Raw genomic sequence first — 20,506 nt, 5'->3', positions numbered from 1 at the left:
CGGATGGGGAAACTGAGGTCCAGGGTCAGTGAGTGAGGAGATCCAGCTTGCCCCAGGAAGAGGGGAAGTGTGAGATGGTGGGAGACTCATTTGGGGGCCGTGAGGTGGTGCCAGGAGCCAGCAGCCTGGGTGAAGCGGTGGAGACGTGCTGGGCCCTGCCCTGGACAGGAAGGCCTGTACGTACGGATGGTGTTCTCACCCACACGGACGCATACATACTTCACCTGCAGAAGGGGCGGCAGAGGTGGGCAGGCCAGGCCCGAAGGCACACAGGACGGGGCATGTGAGAAAGGCCGATGGGGAGGCCCTGGCTGCCTCTGGCACCTGCTCCAGCCCCCTCGTCCGGACGCCTGCTGAGTGCAGGAGGGAGCAGCCTTCGAGGAGAGATGGCCTGGCCCCCAGTTTATAGCTGGGCAGACTGAGGCCCGGGGGCGGAGTCACCCCTGAGGTCACAGGGACCAATGGCTAGAACTGGCCTCTGTCCCAGCCCAGAGCTCTTCACTGAGCAGGGTGGCTCCTTCACTATCTCGGGTTCAGAATTACCCTCTCCAGGGCGGGGCCTGTATTCACTTCCTGTGAAACGGTCTGGCAGGCCTTCCCTTGCCCCACCCCACCCCCCATTTTGGGTTTCCCTCTCCCTCCGATCCCTGGCTTTCCAGAGCTCCAGGGGTCTTTCCCTGAGCATGATGGATCCCGCCTGCCGTAAGGAAAAGACCTCCTAAAATGACTCACAAAGGACAAAGGTCAGAATCTGAAATATTAATGACAAAGCTTCAAAACTCACCATTTGCCGCCACCATCCAAACCAAACCGATGACAAAGCACCTTGGATCATGACCCCCACGTCCCTGTGGTCCCTGCGTTCATCCCTGTCATGACAGTGGCCTGTGGCCTCGCCATCCCCACGTTCTCTGTCCCTCCCTGCCAGAGGATTTATTTCCCGCCCCCTCAGCCTCAGGCTGGGTCATGTGACCGGCTGTGGCCAATGGAATGTGAGCACGGGGACAAGAGCCAGCCCTCGGGGAAGCTTTAAGAGTCATTGTGTGCTTTGGCATCACTCCTTTCCCTTGGCTGAGTGAGTTCCACGTTTCCAATAAGACCTGCTTTTGCAGCTGGACCCCAGGATGACACCGCTGCCTTGTAGCGTGAGAAAGAAATGCTGGTTTTGGTGAAACATTGAGATTCAGGGGATGTTTGTCACAAAAGCATAACCCATCAATTGCTGACTGATACATGTAGCATTTTCTTTTTTTTAAAATATATTTTATTGATTTTTTTTTTTTTTTATAGAGAGGAAGGGAGAGGGATAGAGGGCTAGAAACATTGATCAGCTGCCTCCTGCACACCTCCCACTGGGGATGAGCCTGCAACCAATGTATGTGCCCTTGACCAGAATTGAACCTGGGACCTTTCAGTCCGCAGGCTGATGCTCTATCCACTGAGCCAAACCGGTTTTGGCAGCATGTGGCATTTTCCCAGCATTTGCCGTGGGCCAGGCACAGCTCTGAGTACTTCTCAGGTACCCTCTCACTTCCCCCTCACAGCACCCCTCCTAAGACGGCTCCTGCCATCCACCCTGTTTCACAGAGGAGGCTAGGAAAGCTCTGACAGGTCAGGCGTCATGTCCAAGGCGGGAACCAGAAAGGCCGGGGTCTGATCCAAGTCCTCCCTCCTGGAGTGAGACGGATTGTGTCTCCCCATTTTACAGATGGGGAAGCTGAGGCTCTGAGAGGAAAAGCCACTTACCCAGAGTCACACAGCGAGAGCCAGTCCCTCCGTGTCCTGTGACCCACAGCAAGTCTCCCCGTTTGGAGCCCCACGGCTTTCCACTGCGTCCATCTCTCTGCCCGGGGATGTCCCAGCCACGCCAGCATCAGGAGACACCCCGAGAGCTCTCCCTCCTCCTCAGCGTTGGAGCTGCTGTGCCCTCCCGTCGCAGGGAGGGGCCAGAGTGGGCGTGTCTGCCCAGGCGCCTCCCGGATTTGACACTGGTGAATATCCATCCTCCCGCTTCCGAGCACCAGCGGCTGGTTCCCATCAGCACCTGGGCCCCGGTGGTCAGACTCGGGCTTGGGCTCCGTCCAAAGTGTCAGACGCCACTGGGGCTCCTCTCACTTAACGGGCAGCATCGAGGGGCTTGATCTGCCAATTAGGCGCCCGGAGCTGCTAACGGGAAGCAGATGGGCCTCCAGGTTACTGTGTGGACCACCCTGCACGTGCCCCGCCCTTCTCCCCGGGACCACCCTGGACACGCCCCGCCCACGGCAGCGGGTCCAGAGAGGCGAGGCCCCGGGGAGATGCCGGCCCCCCGGGCGAATGGGCCTCGCTGTGGAGTGAGCCCATTGGGACTCCACCCAGTGACCCCTTCAATGGTTATGCTCCTAGCACCTATCCCTTCCTCCCAGCATCCCTCCCTCCTCCCAGTATCCCTTTCCTCCTCCCAGCATCCCTTCCAGGGAATGGATGCTGAAAGGGATGCTGGGAGGAGGGGAGGGACGCTGGGAGGAGGGGAAGGGTGCTGGGAGGAGGGGAGGGACGTTGGCAGGAGGGGAGGGGTGCTGGGAGGAGGGGAGGGGTGCTGGGAAGAGGGGAGGGATGCTGGCAGGAGGGGAGGGGTGCAGGGAGGAGGGGAGGGATGCTGGGAGGAGGGAAAGGGTGCTGGGAGGAGGGGAGGAGTGCTGGGAGGAGGGGATGGATGCTGGGAGGAGGGGAGGGGTGCTGGGATAAAGGAAGGGATGCTGGGAGGCATCCACACGTGGCCACCACGGTACTGCCCATCGGGCAGGTCACTGTGGGGGTAGAGCTACGTGCTGGAAGCACCTGGCGTGCAGGCCCTGCTCCTGAGAGGCAGTCATTCTTCCGTTGTTGCATAGAAAAGGCATCACCACAAAGAGGACTGAGATTTAACTTTGGTGCCAAAGGGGAAAACTGGGTCCATAATAGAAACCCAACAGCGGGGTTTCGACGCCCATCTAAGAAGAGGGTTCTCATCACCGACGTCTCCTCAGCGAGCCTCCACCGCTGGAGGGAACAGGACGGATGGGACCCCGGCTCAGGGCGCCGCTGGGAGGTGTGCGCGGACGCCTCAGAGGCCGTGGGGTCCGAGATCCTCGCTCTGACGGTGGTCCGTGAGCCCATCGGGAAAATGAGGTCATTATTGCTTAAGAAAAGTTAAACTGAGCCATCCGAAGCCAGCGAGAAAGGACAATTAAGAGCTTAAAACTCGCTGATCCTCTGACAATCTGGTCCCGAGGGCGGCGACTGGACACGGGCTCGCCCAGGAACAGAAGGAGCAGAGCGTCCCAGAGCTCAGGGCCGGGCGGGTCTCAGCTGGGCCCCTGGGCTCCAGGGAGGCGGGTGGAGAGAGCAGGGAAGGGTGGGCCCCTGGCCAGACCGTCCTTGAGGTCTTCTCCGCCCAGCCTCCCACCCACCAGGCCAGGCCCACACCCAGGGCCGTGGGAAGGAGGCTGGTTACAGCAGTGAGGGGTGGCCTGCAGTCAGGGTGATCCCAGGGAGGGCCAGCCTGGCTGGTGCCCAGTAGCTGGCAGTGCCACCAGGGGAGGCAAGGTCTGGGCACCTGGACAGTGTCCCCCACGTCTAGCCCCAGCTACGCTCCCAAGCTCAGCTCTGACAGCCTGGCCACCCTGAGCCACGGGCTCCCCTGGCCTCCTTGCACCCCACCTTTGCTCCTGCGGTCCCCACCCCTCCCCCGCCCTCTGACTCCCTGCCTTCCAGACGCTTCCCTGTCCTTCCAGGCTCTTCCCCAATGCCAGCTTCCCCGCAGTCTCCTCAGCCACTGGCTGCACCGGCCGCCGCCCTGGAATCTGAGGCCCCCAGCACCCCAGGGCCTTGGCGGGGAGACTGAGTCCCCACCGTGACTGTGGGCCCCCCACCCACACCTGCATTCCCCATCTGTGAGATAAGGGTCCCAACAGAGCCCAAGGAATCGAGTTTTGTGAGGAATAAGCGGATACAGGAGCAACCTTTGGAGGGAGAGGGATAAGTGTTAGTCAGGTCCTCCTTGGTTGGAGGGACAAATGCTTGGTTTGTGTTTCTGAGTATTTCTCAGCGTCCAGCAGAGGCCGTGGGAGATGAGCGGAGTTAATGATGTGATGGCCGGAGGGGACAGGTGGTAGGGCGAAGGTGACAGGGTCCACTTCAGCCACGTTCACATGCCATGCTCCAGGCTCTGGAAATAGGTTCAGAGAAGAGAAAGAGGGCTGTCCTTGCCATCCTGCAGAAGTGGCTCCCCAAAATTGTCAGGCTGTTCCCCCAAATCCCAGATGATTCCAGCCCTGAGCCCGCTGGCCGCCGCCTTGAAGTGCACCAGAGGACAATCCGGGACGAGGAGGAGCCAGCCCTGCCCGCCCAGCGGCACCGAGCTCCGGGAGTGGCCCCGCAGGGCTGGTGCCGGCCGGCCCATACCCCCCTCCCACCTCCGGGAGGGCTGAGGCCACGGTGTCACGGCATTGCATTCCCCAGGGCCCCGTGCTTCTGCCTGAGTCGGGTGAGCTTCCAGCAGCTGCTCTCCCCCCTGAGAGCGGGGTGCACCAAGCTGGACACTTCACCTCCCTGGGCAGCAGTGTGGCAGCCTCAACACTCGAACCCTGGCTTCCTGATGAGCTGTGAGAGGTAAGTCAGGGCCCCGCCTGCCGCCGGAGCCACCGTTGGCGGTGGTCAGTGAGGCGCGGCCACGCCAGCATGCAGCATCTCCACGTTCCGCAGTGGCCTGGCTCACGCCGGCTCTGGGCCACACGGGGGTGCCCAACACCCTGAGGACAACACCCAGAATCTGCCGGGGTGGGTAAGGACCATGGGCCAGAGCATGTGCCACAGTCATCTGGGTATAAAAAGGAAACACTATGTATTTGGTCCCTGTTGGTTCCGGGTCATGTGGATGTGCAATGGTTGGCCTTGGCCGGCTAGCTGCTCTGTGCACCTTACACACATGTCTCTGGTGAAGAGCTATGGCTCCATCTTAGGGATGGGGAGGTCCCTCTCATCCCACACGTTCTTTCTCGGGGACCCCAGAAATAAGAAGGCAACGCACTCGTTTCACCCACGTGAGGTTTATTCCACTTAGGAAGTGCCCACTGTGCCAGCCATTATTCAGACATAACACATGAGCCTGGGTCCAAGCTCTGGGGGAACCTGGGCGATGAGACACAGACAGGGGGACGGGGGAGGGGGGGCGCGGAGCTAGAGCATGATGCCCGGGCAACATTCCGTGAGCTCACATCCTCCCACACCCTCCCACACCCTCCCACACCAACCCCATCCCCACCATGAGCACTGGCAAAAGCAATGAGCTGGAATTTACAAATGCCCGCTGTGACCACCAGATGGCGCTGTAGGCCGCCAAATCAGACTGGTCCTAGGAGACCAGCCTCAGGTCACCTTGGGTCATTTTCCCAGGGGGTGGCAGTGCCCGGCAAGCTAAACAGCTTGAAGGAAAGGAATGGAGTTTGAGTATATTTTTTGGCGCCCATGACTAGGTGGGTAAAAACCAGGAGGCAGAGAACTTGGAGGAGACGCCAATCAGAGACCAGGACGAGGTGGTCACGGAGAGGGATCGCATGAGCAAGCAAGCCCCTGACCTGCACCTCCCGGCGCCCAGGCCCTCTGGCCCCGTGGGCGGCGCTAGTCCCTGCCCATGGTGTAGCCCTGGATGACGCTGCTGAAGTAGGCTGGCGTGTTGCGCTCGGGGTGGAAGAGGATCAGGTAGCACTTGGGGCCGAAGTAGCCCAGGCTGATGCCCAGGAGGTTGAGCACCGTGACCAGGAGGTCCAGGAAGGTGACCAGCACCCCCTCGTAGACGGACATGAAGGTGCAGAGGGAGACGGAGGAGGTGAAGTAGAAGGTCATGCAGAAGGTGATGAACTTGGCCTCGTTGTAGCTGGTGGGCAGCTCCTTGCCCATGTAGGCGAAGCTGAAGCCGGCCACGGAGAGCAGCAGGTCCAGGCTGGTGTTGACCAGCAGGCCCATGCGGTAGTTGGGGTTGCAGGAGAGGATCATGATCCTGGGGTCCCCGGGGTCGGCGTGGGCGGTGGGGCCGGTGGGCGTGGCTAGCTGATAGGCGGTCACGATGGCCACCTTGAGCGCCGTGAGGGCCGCCACGAAGGCGTAGGGCCCGTGGTAGCGGACCCAGTAGCCGTAGGCGCGCGGGAGGCGGCGGGCCATCTTGAAGACGCAGACGATCTGGAAGGAGCGCACCGCGATGCAGGAGACGCAGACGGTGAAGCAGAGGGTGAAGAAGGTCTGGCGGCAGAGGCACGTGGCCTCCGTGGGCCGCCCCAGGTACGCGGGCACCATCAGGTACGCCAGCAGCAGCGCCGCCAGGACCAGGAAGCACATGGGGCCGCCCGCCGAGCGGACCATGGGCGTCTGGAGGTGCCTCCAGAAGATGGCCAGGGTGGCCAGCGTGCCGAGGAAGCCCAGGGCCGCCAGCAGGACCACGAAGACGGTGGCCGCGCTGTCCCACTGGAGGAAGGTCAGCTGCCGCTGGAAGCAGGAGGTGTCGCGCCGGTGGGACCACTCGTTGCTTGGGCAGGGCTGGCAGTCGAACTCGTCTGCAAGAGCCCCCAGCGATGCCCGTCAGCCGAGCCCACCCTCCCAGTACGTACGGCCTCTGGGCCTGCCCGGCGCCAGGCTCCAGGGATGGAGAGAGGGAGGGAGGGGCGACCCGTGAGGTCCAAGCCAAGACTCACTGAGTCCCTTCTACCCACCGGCTCATCAAATGCTCACAGCAGTTCTGATTGTTTTTGGCTCAGTGGATAGAGCGTCAGCCTGCGGGCTCAAGGGGCCCAGGTTCGGGTCTGGTCAAGGGTATGAACCTTGGTTGTGGGCACATCCCCAGTAGGGGGTGTGCAGGAGACAACTGATCGATGTTTCTCTCTCTTCGATGTTTCTAACTCTCTCTCCGTCTCCCTTCCTCTCTGTAAAAAATAAATAAATAAATTATATATATATATATATATATATATATATATATATTTTTTTTTTTTTTTTTTTTTTTTTTTAATGCTCACAGCAAACCCATTTCACAGGTAAAGGAAACTGAGGCTCAGCCAGGGAAGCTCACAAAGCCAGTACTTGACGGCGGCAGGATCTGGGCCGCAGTGTCCCTTGACTCAGAGCCACATGACTATGATTCCTTCCTTCCAAGACCTCCCTCTCTGGGGGGAGAGGTATTCCACTATTCATTCATAATTCATTCAGTGAATATGTTTTTGAGCACCGCCCACTGTGATAGGCCCCTGAGGCCACAGGGATGGCTAAGCCCCGCCCCCCTGCCGGCAGTCTCTCCACAAGTTGGGAGAGAAAGGCCAGTGAAGTCACTGGACACCCTTCTGTTGGGCAGCGACGCTCCCCTGCACTCCACACAGCAAGTGCTCTGATTGGCAGACAGATGCACCCATTTCGTTTACTAATCAGTGAAGTCATGAAAAAAATAATTTGAGCCCCAGCTCTGAATTGTGCTAAACACTAACATGAGCAGAAAGATGACACTGTCTCCCAGCCCCCTGGAGTTTATGATCTCTAGGGAGAGATGTTAGTTCATTCTTCTAATCAAGAAAATTGCCGGGACCAGTTTGGCTCAATGGATAGAGCGTTGGCTTGGGGATTGAAGGGCCCCGGGTTCGATTCCGGTCAAGGGCATGTACCTTGGTTGCGGGCACATCCCCAGTAGGGGGTGTGCAAGAGGCAGCTGATCAATGACTCTCTCTCACTGATGTTTCTAACTCTCTATCTCTCTCCCTTCCTCTCTGTACAAAAATCAATAATATATATATATATATATATATATATATATATATATATATATATAATATTAAAAAAAAAGAAAGAAAGAAAATCATCATCCAGGACCTATTCACCGAGCAACCATTGTACGCTCTGAACCACACTAGGCACTTAGGAGGCCAGAGATAAATCATATACAGTCCTCAGGTTACATCGGACTCCATGTATGTCATTTTGTGTTTACGTCGCCATCTCCCATTTACAGTATTTATTAAAAAAAAAAAAAAAGTTCCATCATTTTGACGTATGTATATATTTGCTTTATTTTTTTTTAATTATTTATTTGCCACAAGTAAAGGTGAGGAATTGTTATCTTCCTTTTAATTTTTTTTTTTTTTACTGTTTCACTTCATTACTGCTGTGTGTGCTCCATGTGAGTGGAGTGGGTGCTTACGCATGTAGGTGGGTCCTGACTTACAGTGAACATCGCGTTACATCGCACCATAGGAACAGATCTCCGACGTAACCCAAGGACCTACTGTACTGTCCCTGTCTTCCAGAAATGTCTCTTCTATTGGCAGAGCCATCCATCCATCCATCCGTCCATCCGTCCATCCATCCGTCCATCCCCCGGTGGACTCTCCCTGGCCTGACACCCTGGGCCTCGGACTACGTGTGTGAGGATCCAGACCAGTTTCGGCCCCACCTGGTTGGAGCTGTTCCTTCACCCTAAGCCACCTGCGCTGAGGATCTTTCTCTACACCTGGTTTTGGGGAGATACAAGTGGAGTCAAACATGGCCCCTGGCATTTGGACACTTATATTGCCTCCGGGAGACCAGCCAATGGTCGCAGGGCTGGAGACCCCTGGGGCCGGACAAGGCAGGGCAGGGGTGCCACCCCGCAAGCCCTACCTTCAGTTTTGTTGAGGAAGGTGCCAGGGGGGCAGTCGAGACACTCGAAGCAGCAGGGGTGGATGCCCACGGACTTCTTCATTTGCCCAGGTTGGCAGTCCTTGGAGCACGTGGACACGGGCACCTGGAGGGAGGCGGGCACCAGACACTAAACCCTCTTTCCCCTCGCTCTGAGGACCTCCCCACCCTCCGGGGAGGGAAGCCCACAATCTGAGTATGTGCCCTGAGCACCCAAGCTTTTGGTGAATGGATGATGTTCCAACCTACTGAGCCACCTGGCCAGGGCTCCATGTCTGCCCTCTAAGCCCGCAGTCTGTGTAGTGTGTTATGGCAGCCTTAGCAAACAAAGACACCAAACCAATTTACTCCATAAAAATCCCCAAGGAGCTTGGAACCAGCAGCTCTGGAACTGGGGATAGAGAGTGAGGCAGGAGGGGCGTAATGGGGTTTTCCAGTGTAGTTTTGGAGACCTCTGCCTCAAGGCTGGGTCTCCACCCCTCCCCACACCAGCCGAATTCTGACAGCATACTATCTGAGGAGGATTAAAAATGAAGCTTTAGGTTGACAGCTGTTGGACACAGTTAAAGGCACAGCTACCTGTACCAAAACCTGAGTGCTAATTGACGGGATGTCGCCTGAACGCTGTATAGAGGGAACCTCCACCACAGACGTGCTGTGTGGCCTTAGGCAGGTCGTGCAACCTCTCTGTGCCTTCCGTTTCCTAATAAGATAGGAGGGTGGTTGTATCTATTGCCTGGGTTTGACATGAGAACTGGCATCCTTAGCACACATGGGGATATTTACTTTGCAGAGGTCCCGATCCCCAGGTTCCCAAGGAGCCAGAAAGCCCTGAACTTCACTTCTCCATCATTGGTGTAAGGACAGGATCCCCATGCAGGATCCCAGACAGGACAGCCACAAATAGAGATCCCACGAGCTGCGGGACGTGAATCTCGGGTGTCCTCCTTGATTACAAGGGTCCGGCCATCCCAGCATAGTCCCCGCCAGGCCCCTGCGAGCTGACCTTGCCGTCGGGGGTGTGCCAGGAGACTCCGCGGACGTCCCTGAGCTGCCGCTGCACGGGGTAGTAGGAGGCGACGGTCTGGAAGGGGTTCTGGCTCAGGTTCCACTGCCACTGAACGACCTCCAGGGGCAGCGGCAGGTCCCCGTACTCGTCAAAGAAGATGTGGTGGCCCAGGAGGGTGAAGTTGACCTTCTTGATCTCCTGGAGCAGCTGGGGCGGGGGTGGGGGGGTGGGGGGGGGGGGCAGACAAACAGGGAAGTGGAGCTGGCAGCGGAGGTGGGGCCGGACCTGGGAGCAGTCCCATCCCACTTGCTTTGATCTTCCCATCTGTGAAATGGGGCCCCAGGACTTCGTACATGTGGCGTTTGGGAGGCAGTGGCTGAGATTTCTGGCTCTGGATTCGGATACCTCTGGGCTTAGGCCACTTGCTATGAGCCTTTGTCACTTAACCTCTCAGAACCCCAGTTTTTTCCTACAAAATGAGAGCAACAGAAACCCCATCTTCTGGGCTGTGAAGCAATAAATAAGTTAATCTATGTTGGGGGCTTAGAATAGTGCCTGAAAATAGTAAATTTTCCCTCCTATTGAGGATCCGATAATACCTCTTTTCTCTGGAAGTCCCCTTGGCCATCCCTCTGGAACCTAGTACCTGGGGACCAGAGTCCACGCCCGCTCTCTCCTGTAAGAGCTGCTGGAATCCCCTGCCCTCCAGGTCCTGCGTGTCTCCCCAATTTCATCCCATCCCTCTTAGGATGCAGACAAGGCGACAACTTGGGGCTGGGAATTCCTGGGCCTGAATTCCATCCTGGCTCTGTCCTCAGTTTGCTGTGTGACTTTGAGCAAGTCAGTGACCCTCTCTGGTCTGATGCTGAAAGGGCTTCCAACTTAATCTGGCTCCTAGATTATTTTCCTCCATAAATAGGAGAGGCTATTGGGTACAAGTTGGGGGCCCAGAGCTCACCTCACCTTGGGGACTGGCAGGCAGACAGGTAGACAAGGGAGCTGGTCCCTGGCCTTCTCCCCAAAGAGGCTTTCAGGTTCAGGATGCTGCCCTTCCCCTACTTAAGTCCCGCCCCCAACCCCAACCCCACCCCGCATAGCAGCAATCCTGACTTCCAGCTGCACTCAGCAGGGACAGGTCTTACTAGCTGCCCTCGTCCCCTCCTAGGATGGAGGTCTGATCCTCTCACAGGGCCCAGCCAGGGCCTGGCGCATAGTGGGTGCTAAGCAAATGGCACTGGACAGCCTGGTTGCTATGATCGATGCTCTTTGGAATCCACTATTAGGGGAGGAAAGAAGTCGACTGGTCCTTCATCACAGCTACTGCCAGCCGTGGCCGGGAGAACTCCTGGAAGGCAAAGTGGGAAAACCACAGGGGAACAGGCCAGACCTGGGTTCAAAGCCACGGGCTGCCATTTACCACCAAGCAATCACGGGCAAACCACGTGCCCTCCCCATCCCTCTGTGTCCCTCCTTGTAGGTTATCAGCCTCATAGGATGTCCGCGAGGTAAGGTGGGTGTATGCTGGGCACTCAGAACACAGTAAAGCACCCGTGATCATTTGTATGTTATTAATGCAGCAGCGCACATAGTAAAATAGAGTTTTACCAGCTGGCCCCAGAATTCCTTTTAAAGAATAACTGCATTAGCCGAAACCGGTTTGGCTCAGTGGTAGAGCATCGGTCTGCGGACTGAAAGGTCCCAGGTTTGATTCCGGTCAAGGGCATGTTGCGGGCACATCCTCGGTAGGGAGTGTGCAAGAGGCAGCTGGTCGATGTTTCTCTCTCATCAACGGTTCTAGCTCTCTATCCCTCTCTCCTCCTCTCTGTGAAAAATCAATAAAATATATATTTTTTAAAAAAAAGAATAACTGCATTAAACACACACCACTTAGGGCTGCAAGGTAAGACTGTGAGGTTATGGGGTAGAGAGGCGCAAATTAATAGACTAAAGGGGGGATTTTTAAAGAACTAACTAAATTGCTCAGTTAATGAAGTGGCCGGGTATTTGGGGAAGGGTGGGTATCTAGAATAAAGTGATGAAGGGAAAAATAAAGACGGGCCAGAGTCAAGGGTTGAGGGATTGGCTGAGCCCGAAACTGTGAAAACTCCAGGGAATGGGCCCAGCGCAGCGAAGTCTGGTGGCGAAGGAGAGAGTGCACATCTCCGCAGCCAAACCCTCCGGGTTTCCTCAGTAAAGCCTCCCCCGCGGGAGGGCGTGGTAGTGGAGGTGTGTGTGAGTCTTAGAAAACACAGACTTAAACCCTGAATCAAGGTGCCCCAGACCCGGGCAGAGATCCCTAAGCCGGAAGCTGGGCCTGGAGAGCTGATGGGAGCCCACAAGCCCATTCCCCAGGACCCCCCGCCCCCCGACCCTGGAGCAACCACAGGGGCCCTCCACTCCTTGTAGGTTTTGCTTTTCCAGAATTTTACCTGAACCTCCAGAAAGACTGACCATCTTAGATGGTGAGAAGTAAATTAAGGACGAGGGACATTTGCTGAAACCGATTTGGCTCAGTGGATAGAGCGTCAACCAGGGGACTGACGGGTCCCAGGTTCAATTCTGGTCAAGGGCATGTACCTTGGTTGCAGGCACATCCCCAGTAGGGGGTGTGCAAGAGGCAGCTGATCGATGACTCTCACTCATCGATGTTTCTAACTCTCTATCTCTCTCCCTTCCTCTCTGTAAAAAATCAATAAAATATATATTAAAAAAAAAAAAAAAAAAGGAAGAGGGGCATTTGTTTTGGCACCATGTCCCATGGCCTCTCCACCCACTGGCCCAGATGCCATTAGGGATGGAGACCAGCGCAGAAAAGGGGGCGGGGCTTCCCTGCGCTCTCCATGGCAACCAAAGACTCTGCGCCTGCGCAGTGGCCCCGGCCTTCCTCACCCGCCAGGGGTAGACGGTCTCCTTGGAGCAGCGCGTCGGGCTGCAGCCCAGGAGGCCGTGCAGCGCGTGGGCCACGGCGTAGACGGCGGAGTACACGCTGTAGGCCACGCGCTCGCCGGAGAGCGTGAGGGCGGTGCTGAAGGCCTCCAGGGTGTCCCGGCAGGTGTCGCACTCCTGGTTGCAGGTGGCCCTCCGCCTGGTCCGGCCGGTCCCGCTGGATCGCGGCGGCGGCGGCCTCCCCCCGGCCTGAGCCCGGCGCACGCGGAACTCGCTGAAGCCCGGGATGGACACGCTCTGCGTCGTGATGCCCAGGAAGGTGCCCGTGCGGCCCAGCTCGGTGAGGTTGTGCAGGGCCAGGTCGATGGCCCAGGACTCAGAAGCGAGCCACACGATGCCGGTGAGGCCACTGCGCAGCGCCTCCAGGAAGAAGTTGTGCAGCGCCAGGTCCGGCGAGAACACCACCACCACGCGCGCCGAGCTGTGGCGCAGCTTGTCCACCACGGCGCCCAGGCGCCGGCGCTCCTGCGGCGTCACGGCCAGGCCGGGCTGCGGCGTGGGCAGCGCCTCGTGCAGCGCCACGCAGATGCCGTGGCGCGCCAGGCGCTCGCCCAGCAGCTGGCCGTTGCGGCGGCCGTAGTCGTCGCCGCTCACCAGCACCACCACCCAGTTCCAGCGGAAGCGGAGCATCAGCTGCACCATGGCCTCCACGTGGTGGTCGGCGCCGGGCATGGTGCGCAGCACGGCCGGGAAGCGCTGCTTGTCTCGCAGGTCGTCGCCAATGGCGCTGTAGGTGATCTGCCCGAGGGGAGGGAGGGAGAAGGACGTTTCTGCAGTCCGCCTCCACCCACCTCCACCCTGGACTTGTCCCATTTCCCTTACCCTGTTGGTCTTTTCCTTTTTCCTTTTTTAAAAAAAATATGTTTTATTGATTTTTCACAGAGAGGAAGAGAGGGATAGAGGGTTAGAAACATCAATGAGAGAGAAACATCGATCAGCTGCCTCCTGCACATTCCTCACTGGGGACATGCCCACAACCAAGGTACATGCCCTTGACCAGAATTGAACCTGGGACCTTTCAGTCCGCAGGCTGACACTCTATCCACTGAGCCAAACCGGTTTCGGCTGGTCTTTTCCTTTTATCCACTGCCCTCCTCAGTCTCTAACATCCTAACTAAACCACTTTTTAACCTGTCTCTCCCCTCTAGAAGATAAGCTCTAAGTTCCCTTCTGTATCCTCGGAGCCTGCAACAGTGCCTGGCATAGTAGCTGCTCAGTAAGTGTTTGTTAAATGAATGAAAGAATGAGTTCAGTCCGGGAGTAGATGTTTCACATAAGAATATGAACATTTGCCCTAGCCGGTTTGGCTCAATGGATGGAGCCGGCCTGGGAACTGAAAGGTCACAGGTTTGATTCTGGTCAAGGGCACAGGCCTGGGTTGTGGGGCTCCATCCCCAGTGAGGGACATGGCAGGAGGCAGCCAATCCATGATTCTCTCTCATCGTGGATGTTTCTATCTCTCTCTCCCTCTCCCTTCCTCTCTGGAATCAATAAAAATATATTTTTAAAAAAGAATATGAACATTTATTGAGCACCTACTATGTGTCAGACCCTGCGCTAGATGCTTTACATAATAATAATAATAATTAAAAACAAAAAACAAAAAACAGAAAAAGCCCTTGCAGGGTGGCTCGGTTACAGTGTTGATTTGATACACCAAGGTTGTGGGTTTGATCTAGGGTCAGGGCACATACAAGAAACAACCAACGAATGCATTAATAAGTGGAACAAATTGATGTTTCTTTCTCTCTCGCCCTTCCTCTCTCTATATAAAACAGCAAAATTTACAGAATTTGTGACCACCTACTGTGTGCCAAGTACTGTTTAATGAATAGATATTTTATGCCAGTTCTGGACTAGGCATGTCCACCCTGGTGATGATGATAACAGTAATACCAATAGCACTTTCTTGAGGACCTGCTCTGCAGCAGGCTCTGTGCTAGGCAACTACGCAGGACAATATTGAGCATTTTCTGAGTTTCCATTCTTGTGCAAGATGCTCAACATCAGCAGTCACCAACCTCTCGGACCTCGCATACCACCAGTGGTCTGATACACCATCTCACTTTGCAGCTAGGGAAACTGAGGCTCAAAAGGCCTAAGAGACTGGATCCATGGGCATGACTCAAAGCCGAGACACACACCCAGGAGTCTGCCCCCAAAGCCTGAGCTCTCAACCTAGAAGTCAGGCCTCTTGCCCAGGATTGGGGTTGGCGTCCTGCTTCTGCTCTGCCCACCCGCTTTCCCCCTGCGCCTGGTGCGGGGCAGTGAGCCCCCTGGACAGCCGCCCCTCCGTCCGCTGCCAGCCCCTCTCCCGGGGCCCCAGGCCTCACCTGAGGGAGGAGGAAGAGGGAGAGGACGTGGGCCACGGTCATGGTAGCCTCGGAGTTCTCAGGGCCGATGACGGCCACGACGCGGGGCACGTAGCGGCTGTAGTCCTCCTGGACCGGCAGGAGGTAGTCCTCCTGCGCCAGGAAGTAGAGCACGGGCTGGACGTTGTTGGAGACGTAGCAGGTGTCCACCATCTCGTAGCCCAGCCGCACGCCGGGCAGCAGGCTGCTGTGGTTGTTGATCTGCTCCACCGCGAAGTGCATGGCCTGCATGAGCTTGTAGCCCAGCGCCTTCACTTCGTACCTGCAGGGCCGCGGCGGGGGCGGCGGGTCCGGAATGAGAGGGGTGGGCAGGGGAGCCCACCAGCCGGTCCTACATGCTGAAGGAGAGCCAGGCAGGCCTTGCCCAAGAAAGAGACACTCCAGAAGGTTCCGGCACTTTTACCACCTCATTGTCTCGGTACCGCATCTCTAGGATCGTCATCCCTGTGATCACCTCTGACACTAGGTCTCTGTAGCCACTGTCACTGCCATTGCCACCCCTACCACCATCGCTCTGGACTCTCAATGTCTGCCAGTGTGGCCACCATTACCCACTGTCACCTCCATCATCACTGTCACCACTGTCACCATCATCACATACTATTCCTGTTACCAATATCATTGCCACTGCCACCACATGTTTGTGATCACCATTCCTAATACTATCATCACCACCACTATCATCATTGTCACCATCACCACCATCAAAATGCCACCATCATCATCATCATCATCATCATCACCATCTTCAACATCATCACTGTCACCATCACCACTATCATCTCTACCACCATTCTCACCACCACCATCATCACCACCACCAACACCATTAACATCATCATTATCACCATCACCAGTATTACTACCACCAACACCATTGGCATCATCACTATCACCACTATCGTCCCTACCACCGATCACCATCTGGCCTCCCAAGGACCAGCCCCAGTTCCCACCCACCCTCACCACCATGGCCAGCCTCCCACCAGAGACTCACTCCTTGCACTTGGGCACCTGCAGGAAGTTGAGGTGGACGATGCCCTTCATGTTGGCATGGAGGGTGAAGAGGCCACCCAAGAGGTAATCCCCCTCCAGGCTGAAATCCGAGTTCTCAGCGGGCGCAGCCAGTGCCTGGAGCAGAAAGAACAGGGAGCACACCACACCGGCCCAAGGCCCCATGGCCGGGAAGTGGGGTCCCCAGAGGTCACTCTGCTCACCGGAGAGCTGGCCGCTTGACTCCACGGGATTTGCACAGACATTTACATAGTGACGGTCCTGCCACTGTCCGGGGTGGGGAAGCACCGGGGACAGGTGGAGAGGTCAGAGGGCTCGGGGGAGGGGGAGGAGGCTGGAATGCGGAGGACCCCTCTTAGGGACCTCGGGGCCTGGGGGGTCAAAAGAACCCCCTTTGGAGGCAAAGGCAGCATGTCCTGCCAGCTGGGCCCTGGCCTTCTGCCTCGTGGCTGAGGACAGTGGCATCCCCTGAGGTTCAAACATCTGGCAGTGAAGGACACACAGTAGGTTGGCAGATCAGCCAGCACACACAGTAGGTTGGCAGTTGGAGCCCTACCTCAGAGCCTGACCAAGGGGGGCTGGCCTGTGATAATTAAATGGCTTCTGGCCTATGGCAGGTATCCCCAAAGCTGTAGGCATTGTCAATAAGAACCAGGGGCCGTGACCTTGAGTGCTTGTCATTCTCCATCTCTCTCTTCTCTCTCTTTCTCCAATTGATTTCAGAGAGGAAGGGAGAGACAGAGGGAGAGAGAAACATCAGTGATGAGAGAGAATCATTGGACAGCTGCCTCTTGCACGCCCCACACTGGGGATCGAGCCTATAACCAGGGCATGTACCCTGACCTGGAATCAATCGAACCGTGACCTTCCGGTTCATAGGTCGATGCTAAACCATTGAGCCACACCGGCCAGGCAGTCTCCATCTCTCTTAATGCTCACAAAAACTGGAAGTGTTACTAACCCTGGTTCACAGATGAGGAAACTGAGGCACGGGGAGGTTAAGAAACTCCCCCCTGGGTTGGACAAACCACAGAGCTGAGATTCAAATCACATGTCGTTTCCCCTCAACCCCATCAAGTGTAAAACCAGTCAGGACAGCTGTGTGATGCCCCAGGCTGTGCCAGCCCGAGGGAGATAAGGAGTGGGGGAAGGGGGGTGGAGGGGAGGAGGGCCTGTGCCACAGCATGGGGGGGGGGGGCGGTGACCATGAGCACAGGTCATTTCTATTGTGACCATGACCCGAAGGCTCACTGCTGAGCACTCCCCACGCTCCGTCATCCCATTTTATCCCCACTGCTTCGTCTGTGTCCCCATTGAGCAGATGAGGAGACTGAGGTTCAGAGAGGGACAGGAACTTATTCAAAGCCAAAGCAGGTTTGTGGACTGAAGGAATTCAAGACTGAATCAGGGGCTGATGGGAGTGGTGGCAACCAAGCAGCTCCGATGATGAAGGCACACGGGGGTCCCGGACAGGGAGAGCTTTTTAGTGTGGGTGTCAGCATGGACGGAGGACCCCTCTGAGGCCCAAAATCTGAAGGAGCAACAGACAGAGGGCAGGCGTCTCAGCTTCCAGTCCAGCTCCGTGGCAATCAATGCCCTTGGGCAGGCAGGCCCCTCCCTCCTGTAAAATGGACTCACATGTAGGGCAGGGATCCTTTGGAGATTCTGATGAAAGCTCTGGATGCTAATGTAACACCTGGGAAATGCAGCTGAGCGTCCGAATCCAGGGCACCGCCAGGCTTGGGCTTGTCCGCAGACCCCGTGCTGAGATGCCCTGGGCTGTGGGCGAGAGCCTCTACGGTCCTCTGGCCTTGACATCATCTCAGAGGCAACTGGATGAGGCTGAGTCACTGGCCGGCCTGAGGGCAGGTGCCTGGGACACTGTCACCATGACTCTCCTTCAGGGCCGCACACACAGCACATGCCCTGGTGGCCCGGTCCAGGGCCTGGGGTCCCCATGCTCACACCTGTGTGGCCACTGGTTGCCAAGGTGACAGAGCCATGACAAACGTATGCTAAGTACGTGGGGTGGGGGCCACTGCGGAAATAGGGGGCCCTGGAGAAGCTGCCCATTGCCTTTTGAGGAACCCCCAAGAGGGGCCTGACCCCCGGGCCTTGGGGGCTGCATGCTCCCTCATCCAGGACAAAGCCAGGCAGCCAGTTTAGGGTGTGGTAGGGAAGACCTCCCCAAAGAAAGTCTGGGAGATGGGCCCCCTCGGCCAGCTGACTTGGTTCAGACACTTCGGAGGAGAGTTAGGGCCACTTCTCAGGGGGCCCAGTCTGTGAGAGGATAGAGGTTGGGGATCTAAGGGTCAGCTGAGGCCTGCAGGAGAAACTCCACTTGAACCCAGAGACCCACTTATGCCTCCTCACCACGCTTGGCTGGGTGACCTCCAGCAGGCTGTGTCTCAACCAGAAAAGGATCTGGAGGTTCCAAAGGGACCACAAGCTCAAGAAGAGCCAAAGGGAAGGGAAGCCACCTGCGTGGAGCCTCTGCGATGCTTTCAAACATCATTACGTCTGCTCAGCACAGCTGTGGGAAGGATTTTGTCCCCATTGTACAGATGAGGACACCAAGGCTCAGGAGCCTAATGTCGTCTATGGAAGGCCTAATGGAGGACAGAGGTGGACCGACCAGCTCAAGGTCATCCTGCTAGTTAGTAGGAGGGCCGGGGGTGAACCCTGGTCTGTGAACTTCACAGCTCATGCTCCTTATACCTGCTGCACCAGGTCCCCGGCTTCCAGCCGCTCCTCTACCACTGCCATGTCAGCCTGCCCTCCCCACCTGGCACCTTCGTCTTCATTTAGCTAGGGCAGGCGGTGGCTCCGAGCCACGGCTCGCTCCATTTCCTCTGCCTTCCGTCCTCCCCCAGACCAGGGGGCTGGTGGCTCCTGAGAGCCCGGTACCCGACCAGGTGCCCAAGGCCTCTTTGCATGGTCACCTTTGCAGTAAGTCCCCGTGTCCGTGCGGGCCCAGGAGTCTCTTCATTTCCCTCTGTGACCGGGCCCAGCTGCAGGCCCGGGCGTGGAGCGTGAACCATTTGACTGAGGCCGGACGTTCGCGCCATCGCTGTTCCAGAGACGGCCGGTCAGGCATGAACTCTAAGGAAATGAAGGTCACCTGTGCCGGCTCCTGGCCGACAGGCTGACTCGGAGCTCCCGGGGGTCCATGGGAAGCACTAGGGTGCAGGCCCACCCTCTTCGCTGAGGCACGCCATTTCCATTCATTCCCCACCACCCGTCCATCCGGTTCCTGTGTGGTCTGTCTGGAGGCCAGTGTAGGAAATAGATCCACCAGTCCCTGAGCGCAGCCTAGGGGCCCGGGACAGTGCCCAAGGCTTTATTTTTGCCTTAAGCCCTATCCATTGCTTCCGTGCACCGAGATTAGCACACCTTTTGTTGTTATTAATCCTTACCCAAGGATATTTTTCCATTGATTTTTTTTTAAAAAGAGTGGGAGTGGGAGAGGGAAAAACAGAGAGAAACATCAATGTGCAAAAGACACATTCATTGGTTACCTCCCACATGTGCCCCAACCAGGGCCAGGCATTGAGCCTGCAATGAAGGTACATGCCATTGACTGGATTTGAACCTGTGACCCTTCAGTCCACAGGCCAATGCTCTAGCCACTGAGCAAACCAGCCAGGGCATTGAGCTCAAGGCTTTAGACGTCACATCCTCAGATACTCATGGTAGCCATAAAGGTACATTCTATGGCTCCCATTTCACAGTTGAGGAGACTGAGGCACAGATGATTGACTGAAGTAACTATCACACCCCGATGTGCTTTACCTAGTAAGGCCAATGTCAAGGCTCCATAAAACTAGGTAGCTAATGTACTTACTAGTAGCCAGTGGTCAGCCAACTCTGCTGTCTCAGTGTGACCGTGAGCAAGTCACTCCATTCATGCAAAAACATTAGTAAGGACTATCAAGTTCAGCTGCCATCCTTAACTTCCATAAGCTCTAGCCTGGGCACTGGGTGCTACCCTTTGTCCGGGTCAAGCCCCCTCTTGCACGAATCAGGGGTAGCCCCTGGGTGAGCAGGGTGGGGGCTCCGCCAAGGGTAGTCTCCATCGCCTCCCAGAGCTCTGAGATCCTCCATGCCACCCGCCCAGATTGCTGGACCTGGGACAGGGGAGTCAGTGTGGCTCAGGAGCAGCCCCTATGCATTCTCTGTGGGTGGGGACAGGCCAGGACACATGTGTCCCCCTCCAAGTCAGCTAGCCCAGGTGGGCTTGGACCCAGAAACTGGGCTCAAGCTAAGTGGCCACAGTCACTCTCCTCATGGCATTTGGCAGCTGAGCGGGTCTTTGCAAGGCCAACGGCACCATTGTGGACATCTGGCTTCTGGAACTGGACCGGCCTGCTCCAGTGATGCCCCGCCCAGGGCAATCCCCTCACCTTCCTGCACTGTCCTGTCTGCAGAACGCGCATGGCAGCACCTGCTTCCTCAGGCGCTTGGGAGAAACAAAGACCCCGGCACGTTCTTC

At 56.9% G+C, this 20,506-nt stretch overlaps 1 protein-coding gene across 1 annotated transcript; it reads right to left on the bottom strand.

Annotated features, from left to right (window-relative positions):
• Positions 1–5,201: 5,201 nt before the first annotated feature.
• On the bottom strand, positions 5,202–16,401 carry TAS1R2 (taste 1 receptor member 2). Its single transcript, XM_036443927.2, has 6 exons — positions 15,998–16,401; positions 14,962–15,262; positions 12,572–13,366; positions 9,680–9,889; positions 8,656–8,779; positions 5,202–6,569 (listed from the first exon to the last, which is right to left on the bottom strand). Exons 1-6 carry the CDS (start codon positions 16,177–16,179, stop codon positions 5,641–5,643), a joined length of 2,541 nt encoding a protein of 846 aa, XP_036299820.1. The 5' UTR covers positions 16,180–16,401; the 3' UTR covers positions 5,202–5,640.
• Positions 16,402–20,506: the final 4,105 nt, after the last annotated feature.

This window comes from Pipistrellus kuhlii, unplaced genomic scaffold (assembly GCF_014108245.1).
Source record: "Pipistrellus kuhlii isolate mPipKuh1 unplaced genomic scaffold, mPipKuh1.p scaffold_m20_p_2, whole genome shotgun sequence".
NCBI classification, from domain to species: domain Eukaryota; kingdom Metazoa; phylum Chordata; class Mammalia; order Chiroptera; family Vespertilionidae; genus Pipistrellus; species Pipistrellus kuhlii.
This window is presented reverse-complemented; position numbering and strand designations above follow the sequence as displayed.